Source organism: Pan troglodytes, chromosome 1 (assembly GCF_028858775.2).
Source record: "Pan troglodytes isolate AG18354 chromosome 1, NHGRI_mPanTro3-v2.0_pri, whole genome shotgun sequence".
NCBI lineage: Eukaryota > Metazoa > Chordata > Mammalia > Primates > Hominidae > Pan > Pan troglodytes.
In genome coordinates, this window is record NC_072398.2 from 120,819,747 (window position 1) to 120,847,071 (window position 27,325).

General features: G+C 38.8%; 2 protein-coding genes across 6 annotated transcripts in view; one reads left to right on the plus strand and one right to left on the minus strand.

Annotated features, from left to right (window-relative positions):
- SLC16A4 (solute carrier family 16 member 4) overlaps positions 1 to 11,186 on the plus strand; it is a 28,747-nt gene extending 17,561 nt beyond the window's left edge. For 4 of the 5 annotated variants that reach the window (XM_016925855.4, XM_016925853.4, XM_063798581.1 and 1 more), the window contains one exon: positions 10,219 to 11,186. In XM_016925855.4, coding sequence (XP_016781344.1) covers positions 10,219 to 10,346 — 128 coding nt within the window. In that variant the 3' untranslated portion in view covers positions 10,347 to 11,186. Of the gene's footprint in view, positions 1 to 10,198 lie in introns of all 5 variants that reach the window. The other variant, XM_054685521.2, reaches the window with a different exon arrangement.
- RBM15 (RNA binding motif protein 15) lies at positions 1,101 to 26,901 on the minus strand. The gene is made up of 3 exons (XM_054685493.2): positions 26,243 to 26,901; positions 18,070 to 18,225; positions 1,101 to 1,970 (listed from the first exon to the last, which is right to left on the minus strand). The coding sequence occupies exons 1-3, from the start codon at positions 26,345 to 26,347 to the stop codon at positions 1,920 to 1,922; spliced, it is 312 nt and encodes a 103-aa protein (XP_054541468.2). The 5' UTR covers positions 26,348 to 26,901; the 3' UTR covers positions 1,101 to 1,919.
- Between the last annotated feature and the right edge of the window lie 424 nt (positions 26,902 to 27,325).

The window sequence follows — 27,325 nt, forward strand, 5'->3', positions numbered from 1 at the left end:
AGGTTGCAGTGAGCCGACTTCACTTTGCACCACTTCACTCCAGCCTGGGCAACAGAGCGAGACTTCATCTCAGAAAAAGTAAATATTAAAAGAAGGAGACTATAAACTAAGGATAACAAGAATTGTTACTGAGAGGGCCTGGCAATAGTAGCTCACGCCTATAATCCCAGCACTTAGGGAGGCCAAGGTGGGAGGATTGTGTGAGTCCAGGAGTTCCAGACCAGCCTGGACAAGATAGTGAGGCACCATCTCTACAAAAAAATTTTAAAAATCAGCCAGGTGTGATGGTGCATACCTGTAGTCCCAGCTACACGGCAGGCTGAGGCCGGAGGATTGCTTGAGCCCAGGAATGAGTGCAGTGAGCCTTGATCATGCCACTGCACTCTAGCCTGGGTGACAGAGTGAGACCCCATCTCAAAAAAAAAAAAAAAAAAATTATTACTGGGAACAAAAAATATGCCAATAGCTGAGGTTCAATTAAGGCATACTTATTCTAAAGAAAAAATTTACATAAATATGCAACCAACTCTCTTATTTGCATTTATGAACACACCCCTTCCCATGCTATCTAACACTTAGCCTACGTTTCATACCTGGAAAGCAGGCTAGAATTATAAAGTAAAGCCCAGAATTTTTATATAGGGACTAGTAAAAGGAGGCCAAATACCAGAAGTACCTTGCACAACTACTCTATGGCTAGTACCCAGGACAGTGAGATACAGAAAACAGAGCTCAAACACAGTTTGCTGATGCATTTTTTTCAATCTTGATCCTTCTTCATTGGCTGTCCCAGTAGTGCCTTGGAATTTTTCAAGCCTATTGGGCCAAAAGTACAAGGAAGTAACAAATACAAGGGCATAGAATATCTTACTCAAATGAAAAAGACAAGCAACAAAACTATAACATGTTTAATGTCCTATGTGTCTTTGTATACTTCTTAAAATAAAATGTTTAAATAGTTCAATACTCGAGAAGACAAGTCAAGTTTCTGAAGACCATTACCTGAAAAGAAAAAGCTACAGGTATATATGTGAGTTCTGAAATAAATTTCTTGGGTCATGATCTCATTGTTTTTATGAAAAAAGATAGACTACCACAGAGCAGATTAAAAAAGAGTATATCACTTTATTTTCAAACTTTTATTTCATACACACACACACACCTATGTAATGTAAAATATGAGATATAAAATACTTCTGTCAATGAGACAAAAAAAAGTTAACAAGCTTTTGTTAGCCCAAATCCAGTATAGCCTAGCACCATACGTGAGGATAAAAAACTCATAATATATTTTTTACCCATTAATTCAGAGACTATTACTTAGGCAGCCATACATTCTGTAAGCTCTACAAAAAAGTCAAAGGAAGCTATAAGGTTGTTGCTAAAGCTTATGTAGAAATTTTTAGTCCAGGACGTGCTCCTAGTATCTTAAACAAGATTCTAACTGCAATGCTGTGCCATTAGCCATCTGTTGAAGAAAGAAATCACAGGAAAGCTTTGTTCCTCTAAGTCATTCCTCCGTGAAATGACAGAGGACATTACAAAGGCCATTAGATTTGTTCCTAACTTCTGACTCCAGCAGCAACTACCAAAGAAACATCAGAAATGTTGATGTACAGATCAACTCAGTTCTTGCAGGTGTAGGCAGAACTGAGTCTTTAATTGAATCAAAAGTCTTTAATTGAATTTACTGGTGATGAAACATTAAATTCTCAACCAAACTTAGATCTTCAGAACTGTATGAGATTCCCATTTTTTACTTACCTAAATCTGTTATTACCAAATTGCAAAAGTTGAAACTCCTATAAAAGAGTATAGGCATTTTTAATTAGGAATCTAACAAAAGTAAAACTTTTCATAATAATCTTCAGTCAAAACACTAGTTAAAATTGGTAACATTTCAGCCATGCTCTTGTAGATCACACAGACAAAAAAGGTAACACATTACATGAACAATATTTCTCTCCTTCCTGTATAAAAATAAAAAAGAAAACAATATTAGTTCTATGCAACATATTTTAATAATTCAAGGAAAGCAAAAATAGCACAAGAAATTCATAGAACCATATTCTTATTTTTTTTTTAATATAGAGAATACGGGCAAGAAAATTACACACCTCAATTTCTTACATTTCTTTCATGAATTTAAGAAATAATGGTAGCAACAAAATTCTTTATAAGATCTTTGCTGAAACTGAGAGATTGAAAGGATGAAAGTTAAAACTTACCGGTCCCCACACCTCCTCTGTAAGACAATGCCCTGCTCACCCACTCCACCCCAAAGTCCCTTCTTATTCCAATACTCAGTGACAATTTCAATTTTAATTAAAAAATATGGCCTGCATTAGAGTAGGTGAGTTTTAGGATTGTTCCAGGTTCCCTGACCAGGGTGGTGAGTAGACCTAAGTGTAGGCCAAATGTCACACAGCTCATCTAAACCCAACTGCTGCTTTTGGGGTTAGATGGCACCCAGAGCTACACACTGGCACAAAGATGGAAGCCTTGGAAGGCTGTGGAAAAATGAGAAGTATTGATATTTTAAGCCTTATTTCTCACAGACCCCTGTTAACAGAAGTAAACCTGCAAAAAGCAATATAAATACAAAAATAGTGCCTTGGGCAGAAAAGCAAGTATATCTAATCACATTCTCCAACACACAGGGCAGATGTAAGCTACTTACATGAAATTCCTACTCTTCCATTCAAGGCATTTGACATGAAAGCTCAAAATGCTCAAGGCTCAGTTTCATTTTAAAATAAAACCAAAGGACCATATTAGTTGCCTATAAAATAAAAACTGAATGCAGTTCCCCACTTCTCCATATTCCCCTCTTTCCCAACTGACAAATGCATACAGTATGCTAATATACATATATAATCATTTATTTAATCACAAATATCTTCTGAAAACTCCCTAAAACACTATAAGTAATTATTTGATTACTTGGTAATCAAGTGACTATCAAATAAATATTTGAAACTTAGCATTCATTCAATAACTGTCAAGCAAATCACTAGCATAGTACTGTTATACGCTATGTGGGACACACAGAAGATAAAAGTTACTCACAGTCCTCACATGACTCACCAGGTCGTGAAACATTATTCACTCTGCCACATACACTGCCAGGACTTCATACTAAGAACAGTCTAGAACCTCTACAACTGTGAATTATTAGAATCTGTATCCTTCTTCTACTTCATTAACTGAACACCTGATTAAGCCACTGTAGCCCATCACCTTATTTTCTTACCTTTAATTGAAGACATTCTGAGTTGTGGGATAATAAAATGACTTTAAAATATGTTGAAGTTTAAGTCAAGGCAGGTATTTCACGAGTATTTTTCCCCCACCAAGCCCTAGAAAAATCATTTCTAACGCCAAATAGTTGTAAGTCAATTGTACTCCAGCATATGTTAAAGTCAGCTAGCTCCTAAAGAAGTATGTCTCTCTCTATTATTTACCGATCTCATCAGCAATACCATGGAGTGAGACTGGTAATTTTGCACCAAGTCTATTTGTGTTTTATGGAAAAAGGTAAGTGCTAAAATATATATTCATTCATCTAAGCTCATCTCTGTCCCATTATCACAGAAAAGTCATCTCCTCATGAAATGATAGGTCATTTCCTATCTATCCCATCCTCAATTTCAGATACAGTATTAAACAAAAATTCCATCTGGTCCTCGCTCCACTATTACCAATCCTGACCTCTAGAGTTTTATCAGTCACCTTGGCCTATCAATTGCGAATTTCTCTATGGCCTAAAATTTTACTTGGAAAACACACTCTGGAGGTTGGGGGTGAGTGGGGAGAAAGTGAGAAGGCAGAGCAAAGCCCTGTCCTCTATATGTTCTGTGGGGGGAAAAAAAGGCTAAAAAAAAGTAAATATTTTATGTATCTAGTGATTATTTTCCCCATAAACTACAAAGCCTTACAGATTTTTACTTTGATTCAGTTTTCCTAAGATTGATGAATACCTACAAAGCATCAAAAATAAATTCCAAATAGCTCTCTATTGTGGTTTAAGAAGAGGAGTTCTTCCCTTTTATAACACACTTTGCAAGGCCAAAGAATCCAGCTTCCACATCCTAATAGACACCACAATCCTTTTAATAAAAATTACAGCACAGAGCTAATACTTGAAGCATTCCTAGTAAATCTTATTGCAAATTTCTATCAAGGAAACTTTACTGAGTTCCCATCTTAAAAGGCCCTGAAATTTAAATTTGCTAAGCCAAGTTTCCCAAGATTTTTCCGATCATGGCACATATAGAAAATATTTGCACAATACACCCAAAGTAAAAGAACAAGATTGCCAATAGCCAGCTGGTGGCTCCAGTGGCCCCAGGGATGAGAGGAAAATTGTCTTTGCACACCTTGGAAATTTGCCACTATGCTACAACCCAACCACAGGAGTTCTGATTCAACTCTGACCAGTCACCTGCAGAATTTTCAACCACTTTAGAACTAGCACCAAGAAAGTTTGGAATTAAGGACCTTCTAAGTTTTTTGTTTGTTTTTTGTTTTGAGATGGAGTCTCCCTCTGTCACCCAGGCTGGAGTGCAGTGGTGCAATCTTGGCTCACTTATCCAGGTTCAAGTGATTCTCCCACCTCAGCCTCCTGAGTAGCTGGGACTACAGGCGTGTGCCACCATGCCTGGCTAATTTTTTCTATTTTTAGTAGAGATGGGATTCACCATGTTGCCCAGGCTGGTCTCGAACTACTGAGCTCAAGCAATCTGCCCACATCGGCCTCCCAAAGTGCTGGGATTACAGGTGTGAGCCACTGCACCCGGCCATGTTAAGTTTCAATAAGATGACCAATAGTAAACTTACATAGTAATCCTAATAAAAATGATTCATGACTGGGCACAGTGGCTCACGCCTGTAATCCCAGCACTTTGGGAGGCTGAGGCAGGTAGATCACGAGGTCAAGAGTTCAAGACCAGCTTGACCAACATAGCGAAACCTTGTCTCTACTAAAAATACAAAAATTAGCTGGGCGTAGTGGTGTGCGCCTGTAATCCCAGCTACTTGGGAGGTTGGGGCAGGAGAATCGCTTAAACCCAGGAGGAGGAGGTTGCAGTGAGCCGAGATTGCACCACTGCATTTCAGCCTGGGCGACAGGGCGAGACTCCATCTCAAAAAAAAAAAAAAAGATTCATAACTTAGCTTAACAATCAAGTTCTGAGATTCTGAGATGTCTGAAGGTATGAATACTTTTTAGACAGGATGCTAAATTCCTTTTGAAACATGTATGGCCTAACACATAAAATAATGTGGAATAGTTTTAAAATATTAACACTTAAAAAATGAGTTCAGAATCCTGTATTAAATATCTAACTTGAATAATTATTCTTATTCCTTTTTAACTGACTGTAAAAAAACTGGTTTGCACAAGTGTTTAAAGAAGCTCAGCCCAATCTTCCTATTTGTTTTAAATTATCACAGGAAACATTACTAGACATTTCTGCCTAAAACAAGTCCTATAGCCATAGATATAAGAAAAGAGTCTGGACTAGTAACTTCAAACACAATAATTATTATTGTTAAATAATAATTTTACTGTGCGTAAGAATCAACTGAGTGCCACCCAGGATGGAGTTATGCTTGACAGAATCCAGTGAATCTGCATTATTAACATGCATCTCAGGTAAATCTGACGCAGGTAGCCTGTAGACACCAAGGAAATGCTTACAGAGGTCTTCAGCTCAATAATTCTGCATCAGCTGCCAGTTTATTCCTCAGAGTGCTGGCTACATACAGTAATACCAGGCATAGAGTGAACATTCAGATACATGCACATTATCCTAGATTATAACTGGTATGTAATCTTGTCTTTCTCTGACGTTCACAATGCTTATGCTATGACCACAAAGGAATCTAGTCTTTTGAATGTCAACTTATGTGTGTGCTTCCATTTAAAATGGTGAGAATACAGTGGCTTCTGAACTATCAACAATACTTTCTTTTAAAAATATTTACTTGGCTGGGCGCAGTGGCTCACGCCTGTAATCCCAGCACTTTGGGAGGCCGAGGCGGGCAGATCACGAGGTCAGGAGATCGAGACCATCCTGGCTAACATGGTGAAACCCTGTCTCTACTAAAAATACAAAAAATTAGCCGGGCACGGTGGCGGACGCCTATGGTCCCAGCTACTCGGGAGGCTGAGACAGGAGAATGGTGTGAATCTGGGAGGCGGAGCTGGGAGTGAGTGGAGATTGCGCCACTGCACTCCAGCCTGGGTGACAGAGTGAGATTCCTCTCAAAAAAAAACAAAAATTTACTTAGAAGCATTAAACTGTTTAGGGTCCGAAGTGCATCTGAACAGATTTTTCATACTGTTACCAAAAAAATACAGAGATCTAATAAAATCAGACACTCGTTCTCTCTCCCTACATATATATATTTTTTGAATTTTTGAGACAGGCTCTCCCTCTGTTGCCCAGGCTGGAGGGCAGTGACACAATCACAGCTCACTGTAGCCTCAACCTCCTGGGCTCAAGTGATCCTCCCAACTCAGCCTCCTGAGTAGCTGGGACTACAGGCATGTGCCATGACACCTGGCTTTTTTTTCTTTAACTTTTTCTTTATTCTTTTCCAATATTTTTCTAAATTTAATTTTAATTTTTGATAGAATAGGGACAAAGTCTGACTGTGTTGCCCAGGCTGGTCTTGAACTCCTAAGCTCAAGTCATCCTTCTACCTTGGCCTCCCAAAGTGCTAAGATTATAGGCATGAGCCATCACGCCTGGCCAACACCCAGCTAATTTATTACTTCTTTTTTGTAGAGATAGGGTCTCACCACATTGCCCAGTCTGGCCTTGAACTCTTGGGCTCAAGAGTTCTGCCTGCCTTGGCCTTCCAAAGTGCTAGGATTACAGGCATGAGCCACTGTGCCTGGCCAATCCTTTTACTTTCAGCAGGAGAGAATGGCTAGTTATTCCAATCAAATAAAGTAGATGTTTCAATAGCAATGAAGCTCAAAACTTAACTAACCTAGTAGCCACTTAAATATAAGCTTGATTTTAACAACTAATACTTTCATAAAATAATCAGTCATATGTATATTTCTGCATCCTACATTTTACCTCATATTTGCTAGTATAAACAGCATCCTAAAACTAAATACTCAGCTGTATACTATTATCCTATTGAATGGCAATTGGATCTTAATTTAGAATCTAAAAAATACAAATATCTCAATGATCAAATATGACTGGGAGAAACAGATTTACAACAATTATTTCATCCAGGTTTTATTTCACCTAATTTTGCATGGAAATACATAGAAATAATTCTAAAACATGCTAAACAATTCCCCGCCCTGGTAAGAAAATATATTAAATATAGTCATGAGTTATTTAACAGGGATACATTCTGAGAAATGTGTTAGATGATTTCATTGTCATATGAACAGTATACCTACACACACCTAGGCTATATGGTAGAGCCTATTGCTCCTAGGCTACAAATCTATACAGCATGTTACTGTGCTGAGCACTGTAGGCAACTGTATCTAAACATAGAAAGATACTCGTGTATCCAAACAAAGTATTCATGTATCTAAACATAGATACAGTAAAAATGCATATCATAACCTCATGAGGTTTGTCCTGTTATGTGCCACATGACTATATTTTAATACTTAATGTTTCAGAAACAGCATTCTAAGAGTGAGTGAAATCCAAGCACTTTAGAAGGCTGAGGCAGGCGGATCACCTGAGATCAGGAGTTTGAGACCAACCTGGCCAACATGGCGAAACCCCATCTCTACTAAAAATCCAAAAAAATGAGCCGGGTGTGGTGGTAGGCACCTATAATCCCAGTAACTCATGAGGCTGAGGCAAGAGAATCACTTGAACCTGCGGGTCGGAGGTTGCAGTGAGCCGAGATTGCGCAACTCACTCCAGCCTGGGCGACAGAGCGAGGCTCTGTCTCAAAAAACAAAAAAAAAAAGTGAGTGAGTGAGAGAGAAAGAGTGTGTGTGTGTGTGTGTGTGTGTGTGTGTGTGTAAAATGAAAGGCTTGGTCGGCATGATGGCTCACACCTGTAATCCCAGCACTTTGGGAGGCCAATGCAGGAGGATGACTTGGGGCCAGGAATTTGAGACTAGCGTGGGTAACTTAGATCCAGTCTCTACAAGAAATTTTAAAAAAAGAAAAGAAAAGAAAGAAAAGGCTTATAAACAGTTTTTCTCTTCAATCCATTTTTACTATTTTTAGCTGTGCTACCTGACATTTTAGTAGCACTGTCTACCTTTTTGTCCAAGAATTCCTAGTCTTTCCCCAGGGTGTTACTTCTGAGACCACTATTTTATAATTCACAGGTTTTATATATACACATATACATACACAGACACATACACTCTAATACATTTGCTGTGTTGGCAGGACTAAGGCAAGAATGACAAGGGATGGGAGGGTAAGGACTGCTACCTTCTATACTCCTTCCTTTCTAGAAATGTCTACAAGAGTTCAGAGACTAGTCACCTATTTCTTAGAGATCTATAGGTCAATAACAATCAACATAACACAAAGACTTGTCCAGTTGTTTTCACTCCAGTAACTCCAAGAAACATTTAATAGAGGTCACTAATCAAACAGGAGTCAGTAAGTAAAAAGCAACTTAAAGTTAGTTGAACTTAAGAGGTTATAAAACATTCTATTCACTTATTTTTTACATTAACAATAGGAAACACAGAGCTATAAAACAAAAATAAATTAAGTCAGTTTTTTCTGGTCTGCTTGTCTCATCTCCTCTTTGTCCATAACAGAACAAAGAGGAGATGAGACAAGCAGACCAGAAGAAAAAGGTGGGGGAGGGTATACTCTACATATCCAGTGAGGCATCATGATCTAAGATAGAAGGGAAAAATCAAAGACACAATGTAAGCTCCATGAGGGCAGATATTTTCATCTATTTTGTTCAGGGGTATATCCCTGAAACCCAGACCTGTGCTGCCATACAGCACTGAAATTTCTTGAATAAGTGATCAGATATAATATACATACTATACTTTAGAAAAGAACTTCTCAAAGTGAGGTCAACAGACCCCCAGAGATCCTTGAGACCCTTTAGGAAGTCCAGGAGGCCAAAATTATTGTCATGATAATACTAAGGACATTATTTGCTCTTTTCAGTGTTGACTTTTGCAATGATGTGCCTTAGCATAAATATTCTTTGCTATCACCTACTCAGTTAAAAAAAAAAAAAAAAAAGTGTTTCGCTTAAGTTTTAATATGTGCCATTAGCCAAAAGACTTTGAAGACCCTCCAACTTATGCTTTTAAAAAGCACTTAGGACCAGGCGCAGTGGCTCACGCTTATAATCCCAGCACTTTGGGAGGCCGAGGTAGGCGGATCACTGGAGGTCAGGAGTTCAAGACCACCCTGGCCAACATGGCGAAACTCCGTCTCTACTAAAAACACAAAAATTAGCCGGGTGTGGTGGCGGGCACCTGTAATCCCAGCTACTTGGGAGGCTGAGGCAGGAGAACTGCTTGAACCCAGGAGGTGGAGGTTGCAGTAAGCAAAGCAGAGATCGTGCCACTACACCACTCCAACCTGGGTGACAAAGCAAGCCTCTGTCTCAAAAAAAAAAAAAAAGCATTTAGATTTCAGGGGGGAACTTGTCATTGTTTAACTCATGTGATCAAGCAGTCAGTTCCTTCTTATATATTCTGATAGCCTCCTGCACCTTCCCTTCATAGCACTTATCACATATTATTTATGTGGTTGGTACCTATCTCCCCCACTAAAGTTCTGTGAGGGCAAGGACCGTATCTGTTTTGGCTCACTAGTGTATCCTCAACACCTAGCAATATTAACAGGAATATAGTAAGTACTCAAGTCTTTGTTTAGTAAAGGAAAAAAAAGAAAACTGATTATTATCACTTCTTTTTTTCTTTGGAAAACAATAATTTATGATTATTTTCTTCATAATAGTGGTCTTCTAATAAAATTCATGGTAAAATAAAATGGTATGTGTTCCTAATTTTCTCCAACTTCCACTGTAAGATTGGAGATGGTGTAAGTCCCTAACTCAGGTGGAGCTGATTCAACTTCATCAGTGAAAAATAGGGCAGCTAAGAAGCTTCACTAAGTTCAAATGGGTCACAATACAGGAGGCTCCTTGCTTTGAGGAGCTATTCATGGCTGAGAGTTACTAATGGCAAAATTTCCTTCCCTAACAGAAATCATTCCTTCCTTCCAGGCTGGTTATATGATTATACCCAGACATACAATGGCTCTTTCTACTTCTCTGGCATATGCTATCTCCTCTCTTCAGTTTCCTTTTTTTTTGTACCATTGGCCGAAAGATGGAAAAACAGTCTGACCTGAAAGAAAGAAGACTGCAATCAAGTGAGAGCTAAACGAAAGAAAACCTAAACTAATGTCATTGGAAACAAAAGCTTGAAAGAAACACATCGCATCTACATTTGTAACATGAGAAGGAAAACAATTTTTTTTTTTTTTTTTTTGAGACGGAGTCTCGCTCTTTTGCCCAGGCTGGAGTGCAGTAGCGCAATCTCGGCTCACTGTAATCTCCGCCTCCTGGGTTCAAGGGATTCTCCTGCCTCAGCCTCCCAAGTAGCTGGGACTACAGGCACACGCCACCACACCCAGCTAATTTTTTGTATTTTTAGTAGAGGCGGGGTTTCACCATGTTAGCCAGGATGGTCTCCATCTCCTGACATCGTGATCCGCCCGCCTTGTCCTCCAAAGTGCTGGGATTACAGGCATGAGCCACTGGGCGCGGCCAGATAAGTTTTTAAGGTTCCTTCTTGCTTTAGCATTCTGAGAAATGTCTAATTGGTAGTAAGACAAGAGTAATAGCAACCTGTATTGTTAGTATTTAACCAAATAGGCTAAAATTTTAATCAGGTGCCTTATGTATTAAATAGAAATCGGAATGTACCATAATAAATCCAAACTCTCAATTACGCCATGGTAATTCAGTCACTAAAATATGTAAAGATAGAAAATTTTTTAATTTAAAGAAGTGTGAAACATAGCCATTGATTGATCAGAATTCTGGAATCTGAATATTAAAACCTTACTTAGTGACTGGAATGGTATATGCTCCCTCCAAAAGTTTATCTTTGTTTATTGATTAAAGGTAATCCTTACTTTCTTTGTATTACTTAGGTTCTTAATTAAAGGTAATCCTTACTTTCTTTGTATTACTTAGGTTCTTAAATTTCTATGATAAACATGTATTGCTAAATAATAAAAAGTATATAAAAATTGCTTTAAAAACTTCTTTATTTCAAGATCATCTGAACAGCAATTTTGCCCATCAAAGCGTTATTTTTCTGGTACATCTAATTAACAAAATATTCACACTAAATATTGAAACGTGTCTTTACAAGATTTACATGAAAGTTGAATAGGTGGTTTTAATAGGAAATATGTTTAAATTAAAAGATGTTTCTTATACCACCAACCTCCCTTAGCATCTCCTTCTGAATGCTTTTTTTTTTTTTTTTTTTTTGAGACAGGGTCTCACTCTGTCGCCCAGGCTGGAGTGCAGTGGTATGATCTCGGCTCACTGCAAACTCCGCCTCCAGAGTTCAAGCTATTCTGCCTCAGCCTCCCAAGCAGCTGGGATCACCGGCATCGGCCACCATGCCCAGCTAATTTTTGTTATTTTTAATAGAGACAGGGTTTCACCATCTTGGCCAGACTGGTCTCAAACTCCTGACCTCAAGTGATCCACCCGCCTCGGCCTCCCAAAATGGTGGGATTACAGGCGTGAGCCTCCATGCCTGGTCCAAAATGCTTCTTAAACTATTACCATCATCGTTATTCCACTCTTCCATTCCTCTCTGCTTTAAAATGTCTATTAACAACTTACAGAGAAAAACTCTAGAAGACTGGTTTTAGCTCCATACCCTGTCACTGCCTATGTATGCCTTCTCTACCAGGCACCATTTCACTTTTCACTATCTGACTCACTCAAAGGCTACCTCCTTTGGAAAAATCTTCCCCAGCATTGTCATTCTCATCTGGAATCCTATCTAACTTTTAACAGAGTACTACATGAACTCACATGTCAATCCTTTCCATTAGTCTGCAAGATCAACAAGATGAATGGGGTTTCATTCATCTTTGTATTCTCCAAGGCCTAGCATAAGCTTTGGAACCAAATTAATCTCGGTTCAAATCTCAGTTATGTTAAAAACCAGTAGTTGATCCTATTTAAATATGGTTTTTATGGCTTTCTGACTAAAGCAAAAGAAAAAAGAAAACTGGTTTTCTGACTTAAAAAAAAAGAAATGTCATTTTTACATTTAGATGTGGATGTCTAATATTTTTACATTTTACATGTAAGAAAATATGAAAAAAAACCACCCCTTACACATACAAACAGCAAAAATAGTTAACTAATAATAAATATCAGCTCTGCCACTTGTTACCATATGCCCTCATGAAAGTTACTTAAAATTAACTTATCTGAGACCCAATTTCCTGCTCTGTAAAATGAAAATACCACCAACCTACCTCACAGATATACTGTGAGGACTAAACCCATGAAAATATACTTGTGCCGGGCATGGTTGCTCACACCTTCAATCCTAGCACTTTGAGAGCTGAGGCGGGTGGATCACTTGAGGTCAAGAGTTCAAGACCAGCCTAGCCAACACGGTGAAACTCTGTCTCTACTAAAAATACAAAAATTAGCTGGGCACAGTGGCGCACGCCTGTAGTCCCAACTACTTAGGAGGCTGAGGCAGGAGAATCGCTTGAACCCGGGAGGCGGAGGTGGCAGTGAGATCATGCCACTGCACTCCAGCCTGGGCAACAGAGCGAGACTCCGTCTCAAAAAAAAAAAAAAAAAAAAGAAAAAGAAAATATACTTATACCAGGCAAAATGCCCTTCATATATAGTAGCTGCTAATGTCCATTCTGCTTTCATGTCAAAACAAAAGATAAAAGAAATCAATGATTTTATGAACCACTTTCATTAATTCCTCCTTCTCTTTAGAGTAGCAATTATTTTTAAAAGGGACTTCAACTACCTAGAGCAACCTGATCCTTCCTCCTAGCTAAGCAAGCTGTACATTTTAAGTGGGACCAACTAAAGAACTCCAAATTGAATTCTTAGGTTTTATGAATCTCATGCAACAGAGAAGTTCTTTATCCTACTCAATAGTAATAGGCCCTCTAAACCTGGGTGGTGTGAATTAAGAAAGCCTGAATCCCAAGACTACAGAAAGCTAACGACTTCTATAACTAACGCGTTCATCATATTAACAATTAACTTATGATGTTCCTGTTCATTTACTGCTATGTTGTCATTTTTGTGGACAATAAGATGCCATATAAAACATTTCTAGGAATCCATAATGCAGGAATATCATCCCAGCTATATATGGAGTTTCAAGAAAAGCATAATAGTTGCTGATTTTTTCTTCCCCCTCAAGAGATTCCATAAAACAAAGAGGAAACAAATATTACACAACTTACATATGAGTAAGTGCGCTTGGGGCAGTAGGGTGGTGAATAACTTCACTTCAACATCTAATAATACACCAGTTACTGAGGTAGACACATACCTTTTTTAAAAAAATAATTTTCTTTCAAAAAATTTTTATTTGAGACCAGGTCTCGCTCTGTTACCCAGGCTGGTGTGCAGTGGCACAATCACAGATCACTGCAGCCTCTACTTCCTGGGCTCCAGTGATCCTCCCACCTCAGCCTCCCAAGTAGCTGGGACCTCAGACGTGCACCATGCCTGGCAAAGTTTTGTATTTTTGGTAGAGACGGGGTTTTGCCATGTTGCCCAGGCTGGTCTAGAACTCCTAGGCTCAAGTGAATCTCCCGTGTCAGCCTCCCAAAGTGCTGGGAATACAGGTGTGAGCCACTGCACCCAGCTGACAAATATCCTATTTAGTCTTCATGATAACCTTCAGAAGCAGATAGAGATACCATACTATGATGCCCATTCTACAAATGAAGAAACTGAAGGTCAAATAAATTATTATTTTTTAAAATAATTCAGTTTTATTTGAGATGGAGTTTCACTCTTGTCACCCAGGCTAGAGTGCAATGACATGATCTGGGCTCACTGCAACCTCCACCTCCCGGGTTCAAGCAATTTTCATGCCTCAGCCTCCCAAGTAGCTGGGATTACAGATGCCCGCCACCAGGCCCAGCTAATTTTTGTACTTTTAGTAGAGATGTGGTTTTGCCATGTTGGCCAGGCTGGTCTTGAACTCCTGACCTCAGGTGATTTGCCCACCTGGGCCTCTCCAAATGCTGGGATTACAGGCATGAGCCACCGTGCCCAGCCTGAAGGTCAAAGAAATTAAATACCCAGTGAGTAGTGGAGTAATAATTCAAACACAATCTAACACAAAACCCTACTCTTTCTCCTTTATATTACTCTGGCTTCTTGGCAGTATCAACAGATTATGAAGCTGATTTAATTGAAAGCAGTTATAATAAAAATCTAACTCAAATTGGCCTAAAATTTTAATGTCTGTATTGAAACAAAAAGGAGAATGCGGGCCAGGTGGCTCACACCTGTAATCCTGGCACTTTGGGAGGCTGCGGTGGGAGGATCACTTGAGTGATCAGGAGTTCAAGACCAGCCTGGGCAACACAGTGAGCCCCATCTCTACAAAAAATTGTTTAAAATTAGCTGGACAGGGTGGCACACGCCTGTAGTCAAGCTACTCGGGGGGCTGAGGCAGGAAGATCACTTGAGCCCAGGTGGTGGAGGCTGCCGTGAGCTATGATCGTGCCACTGCACTCCAGCCTGGACGACAGAGCAAGACTCCGTCTCAAAAAAAAAAAAAAAAAAAGAGAATGCAAATATGCAAAGTACCTAAGAACCACCCCCCATCCTCCACCTCCGTCAAAATTAAAACCACAAAATACATCTGCTACAATGCAATAATAATGTAGTTGTGTTAAGATAATTAACTTTCTTAGGTCTCCCAATACTCAGTGAACCTGATTAAAGAGAAAATAATGCCTACGTACAGGGCCGCTTATAATTCCTTAATACGTTATTATTAATAGTTGGAGTGTTTACAAATTGTAAGCCTTAAAATACACACACATATCTAGAAGAGCTATTGTAATTTGAACATAAAAGTTCAGTATACTTCAGTATACTTTCTTCTCTGCTACTTCTTGGGTTATGTTTAAAACTGTTAGGATATTTCCATCATTATAAAAGAAGGAATTGTCCATATATGTCATTGTAAAATACTATTTCTGACACTAAAACTCTACCTTACGGTACTGTTAACTATTTGGAGTTCTTTCCCATCTATTACCTCATTATCATCACGTTAATTCTGTGACAAAGTATGGATAAGTATTATTATTATTTCTATTTCATATATAAGGAACAAAGGCAATTAAGAACAAGTTATTTGCTTAAAGCTAGCCCTTAACAAAGCCAATTTTAAAACCTAATTACTGGTGCTGATTAATTAGCTCGTGGCCCCTGGCTTTTCTTCTTTAATGATTCTCTAGGAGTTTAACTTTATTAAAAGCAATTATACTTATATGGACTGAAATGATACTTTTGTGATTTTTTTCAAATAATTGAGGTATGTGTTATGTCCTGTTTGCAAAATATGTTTAGTAAATACATTTGTCTAACTGTAAAATCAGCTTTTTCCATGTGAGGAGAAAAATCATATACTATTATTTTAATTGTTTTTAAGAGAGACATAGTGCAAAACTTGGACGGTGGTTTCTCTGAAGACCTCATATAAAACCAAAGCCCAATACTTTTTATTGAGACAGGGTTTCACTCATGTTGCCTGGGCTCTAGCGCAGTGGCGCAATATCAGCTCAGTGCAACCTGTCTCCCAGGCTCGAGCAATTCTCCTGCCCCAGACTCCCTCAGCCTCCAGAGTAGCTGGGACTACAGGTGCACACCACCACACCTGGCTAAATTTTTGTATTTTTAGTAGAGACGGAGTTTCGCCACATCACCCAGGCTGGTCTTTAACTCGAGTTCAAGTGATCCTCGATTCAGGTTCCCAAAGTGCTGGGATTACAGGCATGAGCCACCACACCTGGCCCAAAGCCCAATACTTTTTAAAAGCCTTGAGTGTTTCTCTTAAGCCAGAATCACCTTGTATGAGGCTTTATATCTATATATTTGCCTCATGTGGCTACTCATTTGCCACAAATATCTACTCAATTGTTTCACATTTGTCATCTATGGTCTTAACATATACACAAACAAAAAATAACTAAAGTGCTTGAAAGCAACTTTTAAAATCCATTTAAAATTCTTCATGTTTTATTTCTGTGAGAATTAGACTGGCATGACTTAGGATCAGAGACAAGTCATTTCTTGAAAAAAGTACCTGGGGCCAGGCATGGTGGCTCGCGCCTGAAATCCTGGCACTTTGGGAGGCCGAGGCGGGTGGATCACTTGAGCTCAGGAGTTCGAAACCAGCCTGGCCATCATGGTGAAACCCCGTCTCTACTAAAAATACAAAAATTAGCCAGGCATGGTGGTGGGCGCCTGTAATCCCAGCTACTCAGGAGGCTGAGATAGGAGAATCACTTGAACCTGGGAGGTGGAGGTTGCAGAGAGCCGAAATGGCACCACTGCACTCCAGCCTGGGAGACAGAACGAGACTCCGAACCCCCCAAAAATAAATAAAAATAAAAATAACCTAATCCCTGATACATTCCAACAGAAGCTAGTATATTATGAAATCTCCTTCCATTCAAAATGATAATCAATAACAACTTAGTGAGGCCTTTTTAGGGATACAGAGAGTGAACTAGGATTAGGGTGACTGTCTGGGTCTAGACAGAAACAAAGGAGTTCTTGAGACATAGAACTTTCAGTTTTAAAGCCAGGATGAGTTGGCTACTCCTTATTAAGTAGTGGAGAATACATCTGAATACTTGATAGCACACAACGAAAGACTAAAGTTTTTTCTAGCCACCTTCCAAACAAACAAAAAAAAATCCACAAATTCATTTCTATTTTTACCTCGTGCAAGCACTAATGAGCAAAACAGAAACCAACAAAGGAGGCATACAACACTTTTAATGAGAATCCATCAGAGTAGAATTAATTAAATTAAATTTTTAAAAAGAAGCCACTTTAAGGCATTAATTATTTGCCTTGTGAAAATAAATTTTTTAAAATGAGTTTACTTTTCCTATTGACAAGCTTCCAGCTTTTAAACTATTTTTAAAAGTGACAAATTGAGCAGAAGTAATGGCAAGGTGTTCCACCCTTTGACTTCTGTCAACCAATCTTATGTCTTTTAGCAGGAAAAAAGTAAGTCCATCCCTTAAGGGTAGTACGCCAGGACCAAGGAAATAAGTGAGACAACTTTTAAAGAGCAACAGCAAATATTACCTTCCTTCCACTACCTCAAAACTAGTCACAGTTCAATATAAGTTACCTATATATGGCAACCTGTAAATTAGAGGAATGTGCTTATCATACCTAATCAAACAATTTCAAGCCTAAATACTCCAGCTGTACAGCAGTCCTCTGAAGCCATAGCAATAAGATGACTCACCAACTGGCAGGTGTCTTAGGTTCTACAAATAATGGGTGTCTGCCCAGGTGAAAACAAATGTATGTGCCCCAACAGACGAACTCATCCTGCTTGGCTAAGAGAGTAGAGAGACTAAAAAAACTGATCAGTAGTATAGTACTTTATAATGGAAAGAAGAATCAGACTTCGCTACAACAAGATTTTATAATCCATGCAGACTTTCAAAATGTCCTTCCAATTTTCACTTACCAGAGAAGTACAAGAGAATAAGATCTAAGATAATAAAAAACAATTTTATGACCCCCAAATTAAAAATAGCTGAAAGTGCGAATTGACATTGAGTTCACTGCTTCAAGAAATGTGAAGTCAGTCACAAGAAAAATAAATCCATATTTAAACCCTCCTATTATATTTAGTGACCTGATGTCAGTTTCCACTCAAGTGAAAATCAGTAGCACATATTTGAGTTCTAGCTCGAGGATGTATATTCTTATGTGAAAACTGACAACATGTCACAGTTAATAAGATATGGGTTTATAAATATGGAATTAAAAGAAACTTACCCTTTCCCTTTGTGCAGCTCTGACTTCCAACCCAGTTTCTATAGAAACAGGAGGACAAGTGCCAGTGCCAGAAGTCTGCCAATTAGAACTCATCTTTGAGTTGCTGAATAATAAAGTCAGATCCCAAAGTCGACTATAGGTTTTTGTCAGTAGTTCCTAAAAAGAAACCCAGGGGGAAAAAAGATGTTTAACCAATTACTGTACTTAGAAATGCTCCCTTTAAAATTGGCTTTAAAAAAAATTGAGGAGGGAGATCTAACACCACATGTTAAAAAAATTTTTATTAGGGCTTCAGACTTTACTAAAATTAAGGAGCAGCAAACAGAAGAGAGGGTGTCTCTGAAGGTCCAAAACCCTTTTAAACTACTATATTAAAGGAAAAAAGCACTCATACATTATAAAGTAGTTTCATTCACTAAACCTTAAAGTTCAGATGAATCCATTCCTTTTGTGGAGTGAACTTTCAGTAAGGTTACAGCACTGCAAAGGGTAAACTTCACACATGAAATTTGTCAGGAGAAATGATGACATAGGTTAAGTCTCCACTAAAAACCTCTCATTTCTAGGAGAAATCTATAAATTACAAATGAACCTTTGAAAAGTCTTCTAGAGACGTTGGCATTGTTGTGCTTGATGAAAAAAAATCCCTCTAAGTCACATATACCAATTTAGAAATTTTAAAATTGTGGGATTGAGTACAATTTTTCAATTGAAATCCACATGGTTGCTTGGTGAATGTATTTGAGATTCTTTTATCATAAAAATTTACACATTATTTTATCTCTTCATGTGCCTCTGAGTATGAAAAACTTACATATTAAAAGTATCAGGCCGGGTACAGTGGCTCATGCCTGCAATCCTAGCGCTTTGGGAGGCCGAGGCAGGAGGTCAGGAGTTCAAGACCAGCCTGGCCAACATGGCGAAACCCCATCTCTACTAAAAATACAAAAATTATCCAGGCTTGGTGGCTCGTGCTTGTAGTCCCAGCTACTCCGGAGGCTGAGGCAGGATAATCACCTGAACCTGGGAGGCGGAGGTTGCAGTGAGCCGAGATGGTGCCACTGCATTCCAGCCTGAACAACAGTGCAAGACTCTGTCTCAACAAAAAAAAAAAAAAAAAAAAAAAAAGTCATTCCTGGCCATGCGCAGTGACTCATGCTTGTAATTCTAGCACTTTGGGAGGCTGAGGCAGGTGGATTGCTTGAGTCCAGGAGTTCAAGACCAGGCTGGGTGACATAGTGAAACTCTGCCTCTAATTAAAATACAAAAATTACCCAGTGTGGTGCATGCCTATAGTCCCAGCTACTTGGGAGGTTGAGGTGGGAGGATCACTTAAGCCCTGGAGGTGGAGGTTGCAGTGAGCTGAGATTGTACCACTGCACTCCAGTCTGGGTGACAAGAGTGAGACACTGTCTCAAAAAAAAAAAAAAAAAAAAAAAAAAAAAAAAAAAAAAAGGTAAAAATGTCATTCCTGAACCTAATTTGATACACTGCAATTTAGAGTACTATCTGAACATTCATATTGAACCATTCCCTTTAATACATGAATCTTAATACATTATTTGTCTCTGAGCATTCATACTGAACCATTCAATACATATGAATCTTAATACATTATTTGTCACTGTGTACTTTAATAGGTATTTGATTCTTGTTATGTAAGGAAAATTGATTTATGAAGTTAGTATACTACACTTCAGAAACAAAGGCAATTAGGAACCATTCCTCAGTCCTGCCCATATCTATCCCCTCACAGAAAGCTCTAAACCTACTACTACCAAATTTCCTAAATCCTGCGGCACCTATTAGCAGAGTGTCTCCAATATCTGCACCTGTACTTGTAAAAAAGTAACATTTTCTATCTCATAAAGAAGACAGGTGACAAGGATAGAATGGGAAGGCAAGAAAAGAGATAAGCAGAGCAAAGTAATCAAGAACCAACCAACTAGGATAGGCAAAACAGTAACCCTTTCCCCTACCTTGGTGACAGAGACCTCTGGTAATTTTCTGGTCACCTGAGGCTCACTAAGTAAGAACTACTTTGTTCCACTTTTCTTGTTGAAAGTATTTTTAAAAATGCTTTATAGTAAATGTCACTGACTAATGCACAAATCTGAGAATCCTATGCACATGGAAGAAGATTCTAATTATCAATTTTTATCACACAGAACATTTATATCTACATCTAAAGTACTGCTTCTCAAACTTATATATGTACAAATCACCTGAGGATCTTGTTCCATTCAGTGGGTTTGGGATAAGGCCCTGCAATTCTGCATTTCTAATAAGCTTCCGGCTGAGACTAATGCTGTTGGTCTGAGGACCACACTTCAATAACAGATTCTAGAAGACCGAGCAATATACATACTGTACTGAACCCAAATTACATTCTCAAAGTTTTGTGTTTTGATTTTCAAGCAATCCTTAAAAGGCTGATTGTGTGTGTTTGTAGGTATAAAATGTGTCTCTAGAGCAGTGGTTGTCAACCCTGACTGCACCTTACAATCACCTGGGAGCACTTAAAACAAAATGACAACAAAACTGGGCCTTTGCAGAAACCCACCCAATCTACATCAATTTATATGAATCTCTGAGAGTGGGCCCCAGTCATTGGTATTAAAGTTCCTCAGGTGATTCCATTGTACAGCCAGAGTTGAGACCTCTGCCATAGAATGCAGAAAAATTCCAATTAAGGGGTCCAGTTTACTGAAGTGTTTCTGTACATAAATATACACAAATGGCATATATTAAGATACTTATCGTAGGCTGGGCGCGATGGCTCATGCCTGTAATCCCAGCACTTTGGGAGGCCAAGGTGGGCAGATCACGAGGTCAGGAGTTCAAGACCAGCCTAGCGAACAGAGTGAAACCCCAACACTACTAAAAATACAAAAAATTAGCCGGGTGTGGTGGCAGGCACCTATAATTGCAGCTACTCCGGAGGCTGAGGCAGGAGAATCGCTTGAACGCAGGAGAATCGCTTGAACCCAGGAGGCAGAGGTTGCAGTGAGCCAAGATCACGCCATTGCACTACAGCCAGGGCAACAGTGCAAGACTCCATCACAAAAAAAGAAAGAAAGAAAGATACTTATCTTGGGAGCTAGGTAAAACTATTGATACTCAATTTTTTTTTTTTTTTTAAAGAGATACGTCTTGCACTCCTGGGCTCAAGCAATCCTCCCACCTCGGCCTCCCAAAGCGCTGGGATTACAGGTGCAAGACTCAGCGCCCAGCCTGATAGGCAATTTTTTTTTTTTTTTTTGAGACGGAGTCTCGCACTGTCACCCGGGCTGGAGTGCAATGGTGTGATCTCGGCTCACTGCAACCTCTACCTCCCGGGTTCAAGCGATTCTCCTGCCTCAGCCTCCCGAATAGCTGGGATTACAGGCATGCGCCACCATGCCCGGCTAATTTTTTGTATTTTTAGTAGAGACACGTTTTACTATGTTGGCCAAGCTGGTCTCAAATTCCTGACCTCATGATCCAACCACCTTGGCCTCCCACAGCGCTGGGATTACAGGCGTGAGCCACTGCGCCTGGCCTCTGATAGTCAATTTCTATATGCTAAAATGAAAATCAATTTTATGAAACATTAATTTTCCCAATAGGTCTTAAACTGTGTAATAAAAAACATATACGAATACAGCATCCCAAAGTGTTAATAATTTTACCTGTAATAATTATATTGCAGACACTAGTGTAATGACTTAGGCTTATGCATAAAAATTTTTCATTAAGTCCTTTTCCTAGGTAAAAAGGAATCTGCTGGTTACCTCAGAAAGGTCAGATAAATTCAGCACTTAAAAACTGTATACACACATGTATCTTATTTGCATAGGATAACAGCCATTTCACAAAAAGACCCTCTAAACTATTTTTTAGCAAGGGAGTCTGGTTAAATATCACTATAAAAATTGCAAGTTATGAAATATAGAAAGCATGGTCAGTGTGTTATATCAGTCATATATATGACTACAGTGGAAACTGTCATGACAGTTTATTGAAAGCAGAAAATATGAAGCAGCATATTCAGAAAATGAGGCATCTTCAGAAGGAAGACTGCTTTGAAAGTTCAGGATGGTCAACAACTATGAGCCCTAAAAAGAAATAAAATCTTTATTATTGTATTTAAATAAAAGAACAGTGCTGATCTCTGAACAGGAACATATTTACAATCTGACAGAGAATCTGTGAAATGCTAAGTAACTTATTTTCTTTGGCATTTGAAGGAAATTTATTACTTTCCTCAGACAGGTAGTCAAATATTGATGAAATCACATCACTCTCTGCTTAAAAACCTACAATGTCTTCCCACAGCAATCAGCACTTAGAATACAATCCAAACCCTTTGTCTGGAGCCTAAAGGCCCTAATTTATAGCTTACCACCTCCTTTCTTCCATCAGACTGTAAGCTCCACAAGAAAAGAGAAAAACGTCTCTTTTTTTTTTCACAAATACACTCCCAAGATCTAGAATAATGTCTGATATATAATATGTACTCAAATATTTGAATAGTTCATTGGCTATACCTATCAAACACAAATGCAGTATAGATACTGTAATTCAAAATAATCATTTACAGGACAAAGATACACTCAACTTTACCTATAATGCCTTTGTCTCAATCCTATTGATAACTTAGGAGTAGTAGATATAGGTGATGGTCCATTAATGGAAATAAGTTTCATGTGTACACACTCAATCCCAGCATCACTTTCAATTTTAAGACTATAGTCACAGTATTTTTAGATAGACATCTGAAAACTCAAAGATACCTCAATCAGTTCCTGGCTGTGTATCCTTCAGTTAGTCACAAAACTTTTCTGGTGTCCCTTTAGCATTTCATAAACAAAACAGTGGCCCATCTTCAGGACTGTTATGAGGCAAAATTAAATAGTAATCTAGATTGAGTTTCTTGGAGAAATAATTACATGACTAGAAAACTGTTATGTTACTTAAGTGGCAATTTTAAGTAATAAATTCCATGGCAATTGCAGTTTTGTTCTCCTTGCCTGCTGCAACAGCTTTAAAGTTATCTTCTAGAAGCTCCTCTCAGTTTCTGAGACAACACAATTCTTTTTTTCCTATCTAGGCTTTTTTCCAGCACCATCTTCTCTTCCCATGCCTCAAATATGACATTATCCTAAGTTTACCTTAGTACTCTACTCTCTATGGGCCAGTGTTGCTCAACACATGGCCCACTGACCACAGAATATATCAGAATTACCTGAGGGGTTTGTAAAAGAACAAAGACTCCTAAGTCATGCTGGTCCTAACAAATTCCAGAATGTCTAGGGAGGTACCAAGGGCCTGTACGTTTCCCAACTACTGCCAATGTTCATAAACTATAGTTTGAAATCCATTGCCCATTTTTTCAGGTTTGCAGCTTTAATCTCATTCCTAGCCTCCACAAGTACGGTAACCAAGAGAGCCTTAGCTGGGACAAAGGCCTGGTTAGAACTGTGGCTCTATCACTAAACTGTCAAATTATGGTCTGTGGTGAGACTTAAATGAGACAATGTGTGTACAGTACTTGGCAGAATCCTTGGCTTGAAGTAGACAGTCAATAAATGACTGCTATCAATGTGCCCCAAATGATCTGTTTCCACTCTCCACCCCTCAAACTGGCCTACCCTTCAGGATTCCCTATTTTTGTTGACCCAATCATTTTACTAGTATTCCAGGCTTCAGTTTGCATCTTATCTTTCCCATCAATCCACAAGCTGCTATATTCTTACTTATGCTTGTCTGCCTGACACGTCCATCCCAACCTCTCTCCACCATTCCATGTCCTACTCTAACAAATTCTTTTGTAAAGCCTTTCTTGACCATCCCAGTTTCAAGTAACTTGTTCATATGCTCATTCATACACCTATATCACCCATAAAAATTCATTAGAGGCAGGGCGCAGTGGCTCATGCCTGTAATCCCAACACTTTCGGAGGCTGAGGTGGGGGGATTGTTTCAGGCCAGGAGTTCGAGACCACCCTGGCCAACGTGGTGAAACCCTGTCTCTACTAAATTACAAAAAATCAGCCAGGCGTGACAGCACACACCTATAATCCCAACTACTCAGGAGGCTGAGGCAGGAGAATCGCTTGAACCCCGGAGGCAGAGGTTGTAGTGAGCCAAAATCATGCCACTGCACTCCAGCCTGGGCGACAGGAAAAAAAAATCATTAGCAATTAACTATTCACCTGTTTAATAGTTTCTCCAATTAAGAGTACAAGTTGCTGAAGAGAATAGATTGATCAAAATAACTTATTTGTTGCTAAGACCAAACTTGTCTGAGGTTTGAAGGAATTTTGTTATTCAATAAATTCCTCTGCCAAGATTTTAAAACTAGATAATTCAAGTTATTAAGTTAAAGGATCTTTAAACAGGGAAGCTCAAAAAGACTAAACTGAAATAGGAGATAGAGATGATGGTCAGAAGCCATAATCAGATATACTATTGTCAGAAGAAAAATAGATGCTCTATAAGCTGTAAACACTAAATATATTGCCTCAGATAAACAGCTTATAAACAATTATACAACTTAAGCTATGGAAGTGGCAATTTATACAATTTGGGTTGTTTTACTGAAATCAGGGTAATCCTCATTTTCAATTTTAGTACTAACAACAAAGCTTTTCAAATCGAGCCCAAGTCAACTTGGAGGTATTCCTGGAAGTAGTTCCTTTACAGAACCCTAAATTTAGATCATATGAAGGACACTGGGAAACCACACAAATACTTCAAAAGAGAAGTTTCCAATTTATAAAACCAGAACACTGAATCTAACACTCAGTCCAGTTAATTTTTTTCACAGTGCAACTGGGAATAAATAAAATGATTTCATGAGTAATTTCAAAAAATTGTCATGCTGTGTACCTTCCCATTTTGTATGACATGGTTTTATACACAAATAAACAAATGCCCTGTCTGCAACTTTTTTTCCTTGTTCTTACTAGAGATGAAGCTTGAAACTTTAAAAAGATACCAGACATACAGAAATATGTATAAAGTGTAACATAATCTTTCTAAATCTCCATAGTGATTTAAAATATTTGCTTACTAACTGGAAAAAACCACTCAGCAGGCTCATGGTGTGAACTAGTAAGAAAAAGAAAACACACTGAAAACTGACATTTCCAACAAGTATAAAATGTTTAAAGAAATGCAGGGGAGAGACCATTTAGAAAAGCCTCAGATGGCAGCCATCATCTCATAACCAGCTGTTTTAAAAATTCTTATGACACACTGAGAACCTGAAAAATTCCACTGTACTTCATTTTTTCCCTTTTACTATATCAAAGTATGGGTACATAAGCTGCCTAGCAAAACAACCCAAGGAGCTCTATCTTGTGGAAAAAGTAGCTAGTATAGATCAGCTATTGTAGTTACTAGATACTGGATGTCTTCCAGAAGAGATGAAAAAATAACAATTCTATTCAAAAATTTTGATCCCATTTGAAATAAAGCAAGGAAACCTAAGTTGTATTATATACTAAAAAAGCTGGGCTTGTGATAAGTTGCCAAAGCTTCAAACTTGATGAATGTGGGGAAGAAGGGCTCAGAAGGCTGGTAAAACTAAATAAATACTGAAAATGTTAAGGGGAGACCAAAAAAAGCCAGACTTCTCAACACTGCTTATTAATTTCCCTAAAGTTAAGGTTGCCTAGTTTTATAATCTCTCTGTGGGACAAAAAGAAAGAAAGAAAGAAAAAATCCTGGCTAAAATATGTATCATTCACAATCTGATGGCATACTTTTGTTGCTGTTATACACTGTAATGTCTTAACTCTGAAGTTTAGAAATCAGTATTCGTAAACAAGCAACGTTTTTACAGCAGTAAGTCCTCCTGCATCATTAAATCGTGACTACGGGTAAAGGCCAAGGTTAACAGCAAATGTCAAAATTTTAAAGGACATAAAGGCTATAGGTCCCAAATCCATAACCAAGATTTTAAAACTTTGGCTCCCACATTAAAAGTATTTTTTTAATGTTAAAAATAAATTTAAAAATATCAAGTAGAACAAAAGTTCTGACCTGAAATATGACACTTTGGTGAAGGAAGCTAGTAATGGCAGCAGAGTGCCTTAAGGCTTCCATCTAGAGAAACAGACCCAAAACATTAAAAGCCCTCACCCTATTAATTATAATGCATTTTGACCTCTAAAAACCCTCTTACCTGTTTACAAGAGTTTATACAGCTGTTTGCCACTGGAACACCACCTTGCAGAGTATAACCGTGGCATCCTTTGTTGATAATCACCTGTTGCCTAGCAATCATCATCCCGCATGGAGACAGACAGCACTAGGGCTCTTCCATCCGAGGTTAAAATTCAAAACAAGCCCAACAAGCCTGCATTTCAAGGTGGTCTTCGTCTGCAACTAGTTAAGTTTAAAACTGGCAAACAACAACAATGGTGTCTGAAGCCAATGGTGCAGCATTGCTGGCTTCCTCTTGAACTCCAGCGTTGTCACCGTGCACTGAAGTCTCCTGCTGCAAACAGGGGAGTTGTTCTCCTGTACTGGGAACAGGCTTCCAAAACTCAGGAGCCCCTCTGTACAGGATAATGCAGGAACTAAAGGCAAACATTTTTCCTCCTTAAGGATGCCTCCATCTTTTTCCTCACAATCTGTACTACCAACCGAAGTGACTGGGCCTGAGTGTGCGTTCGTACCTATGAAACCGTCACGGTGCATGCACATCCAAGGCATGTGGAACCAAAGGTCAAATAAGGCACAGATACCAAGTAACGGTTCTAATTACAAACGCTAGCTCTCAGGAACTCTTCATCCATTCAGAACTAAACCCATCACTGCATAACTCTGGTAAGAAGCCCCTGGAGACGGAGGAGCTCCTCAAATGTGTCAGGAAAGGCTTTATTAACATCATCATTAACATTTAAAAAGCAAACGGAGCATTTCTCCTTCTTTTGGCAATTTGGTGCAAATGTTAAGTGCAAGATAAAGCAATTTCAAACTTTTCTTCAAATTAAAAATGAAACTAAGGCCAAACGTGATGGGTGAACAAAATAAATCAAAACTTAAATTTCAGCAACTCCAGCTCTTCATACCAGCAAAAGCCCCCGACTCAGGCACTGTGGTGAGGCTTAGGGTGCCTGCCCCGGCTTCTTGCGTGCCAGCAAACAGCACCATTTCCTCATCACGTTGAGAACCGAGAAGCAAATGATCCCCTTCACTGCAAACAAAGGGGGTCAACAGTAACACTAGTGATCCTTCAGAATTGACACACCGTGATAGTCAA

What these genes read in the sequence shown, in the direction of transcription:
- RBM15 (XM_054685493.2), bottom strand. Translation starts at nt 26,347, where the DNA reads ATGATGATTGCTAGGCAACAGGTGATTATCAACAAAGGATGCCACGGT. An exon ending in GTATAAACTCTTGTAAACAG is followed by an intron (nt 18,226 to 26,242) that starts GTAAGAGGGTTT and finishes GTTTCTTTTTAG; the next exon opens with GAACTACTGACAAAAACCTA. An exon ending in GAGCTGCACAAAGGGAAAGG is followed by an intron (nt 1,971 to 18,069) that starts GTAAGTTTCTTT and finishes ATTTTTATACAG; the next exon opens with GAAGGAGAGAAATATTGTTC.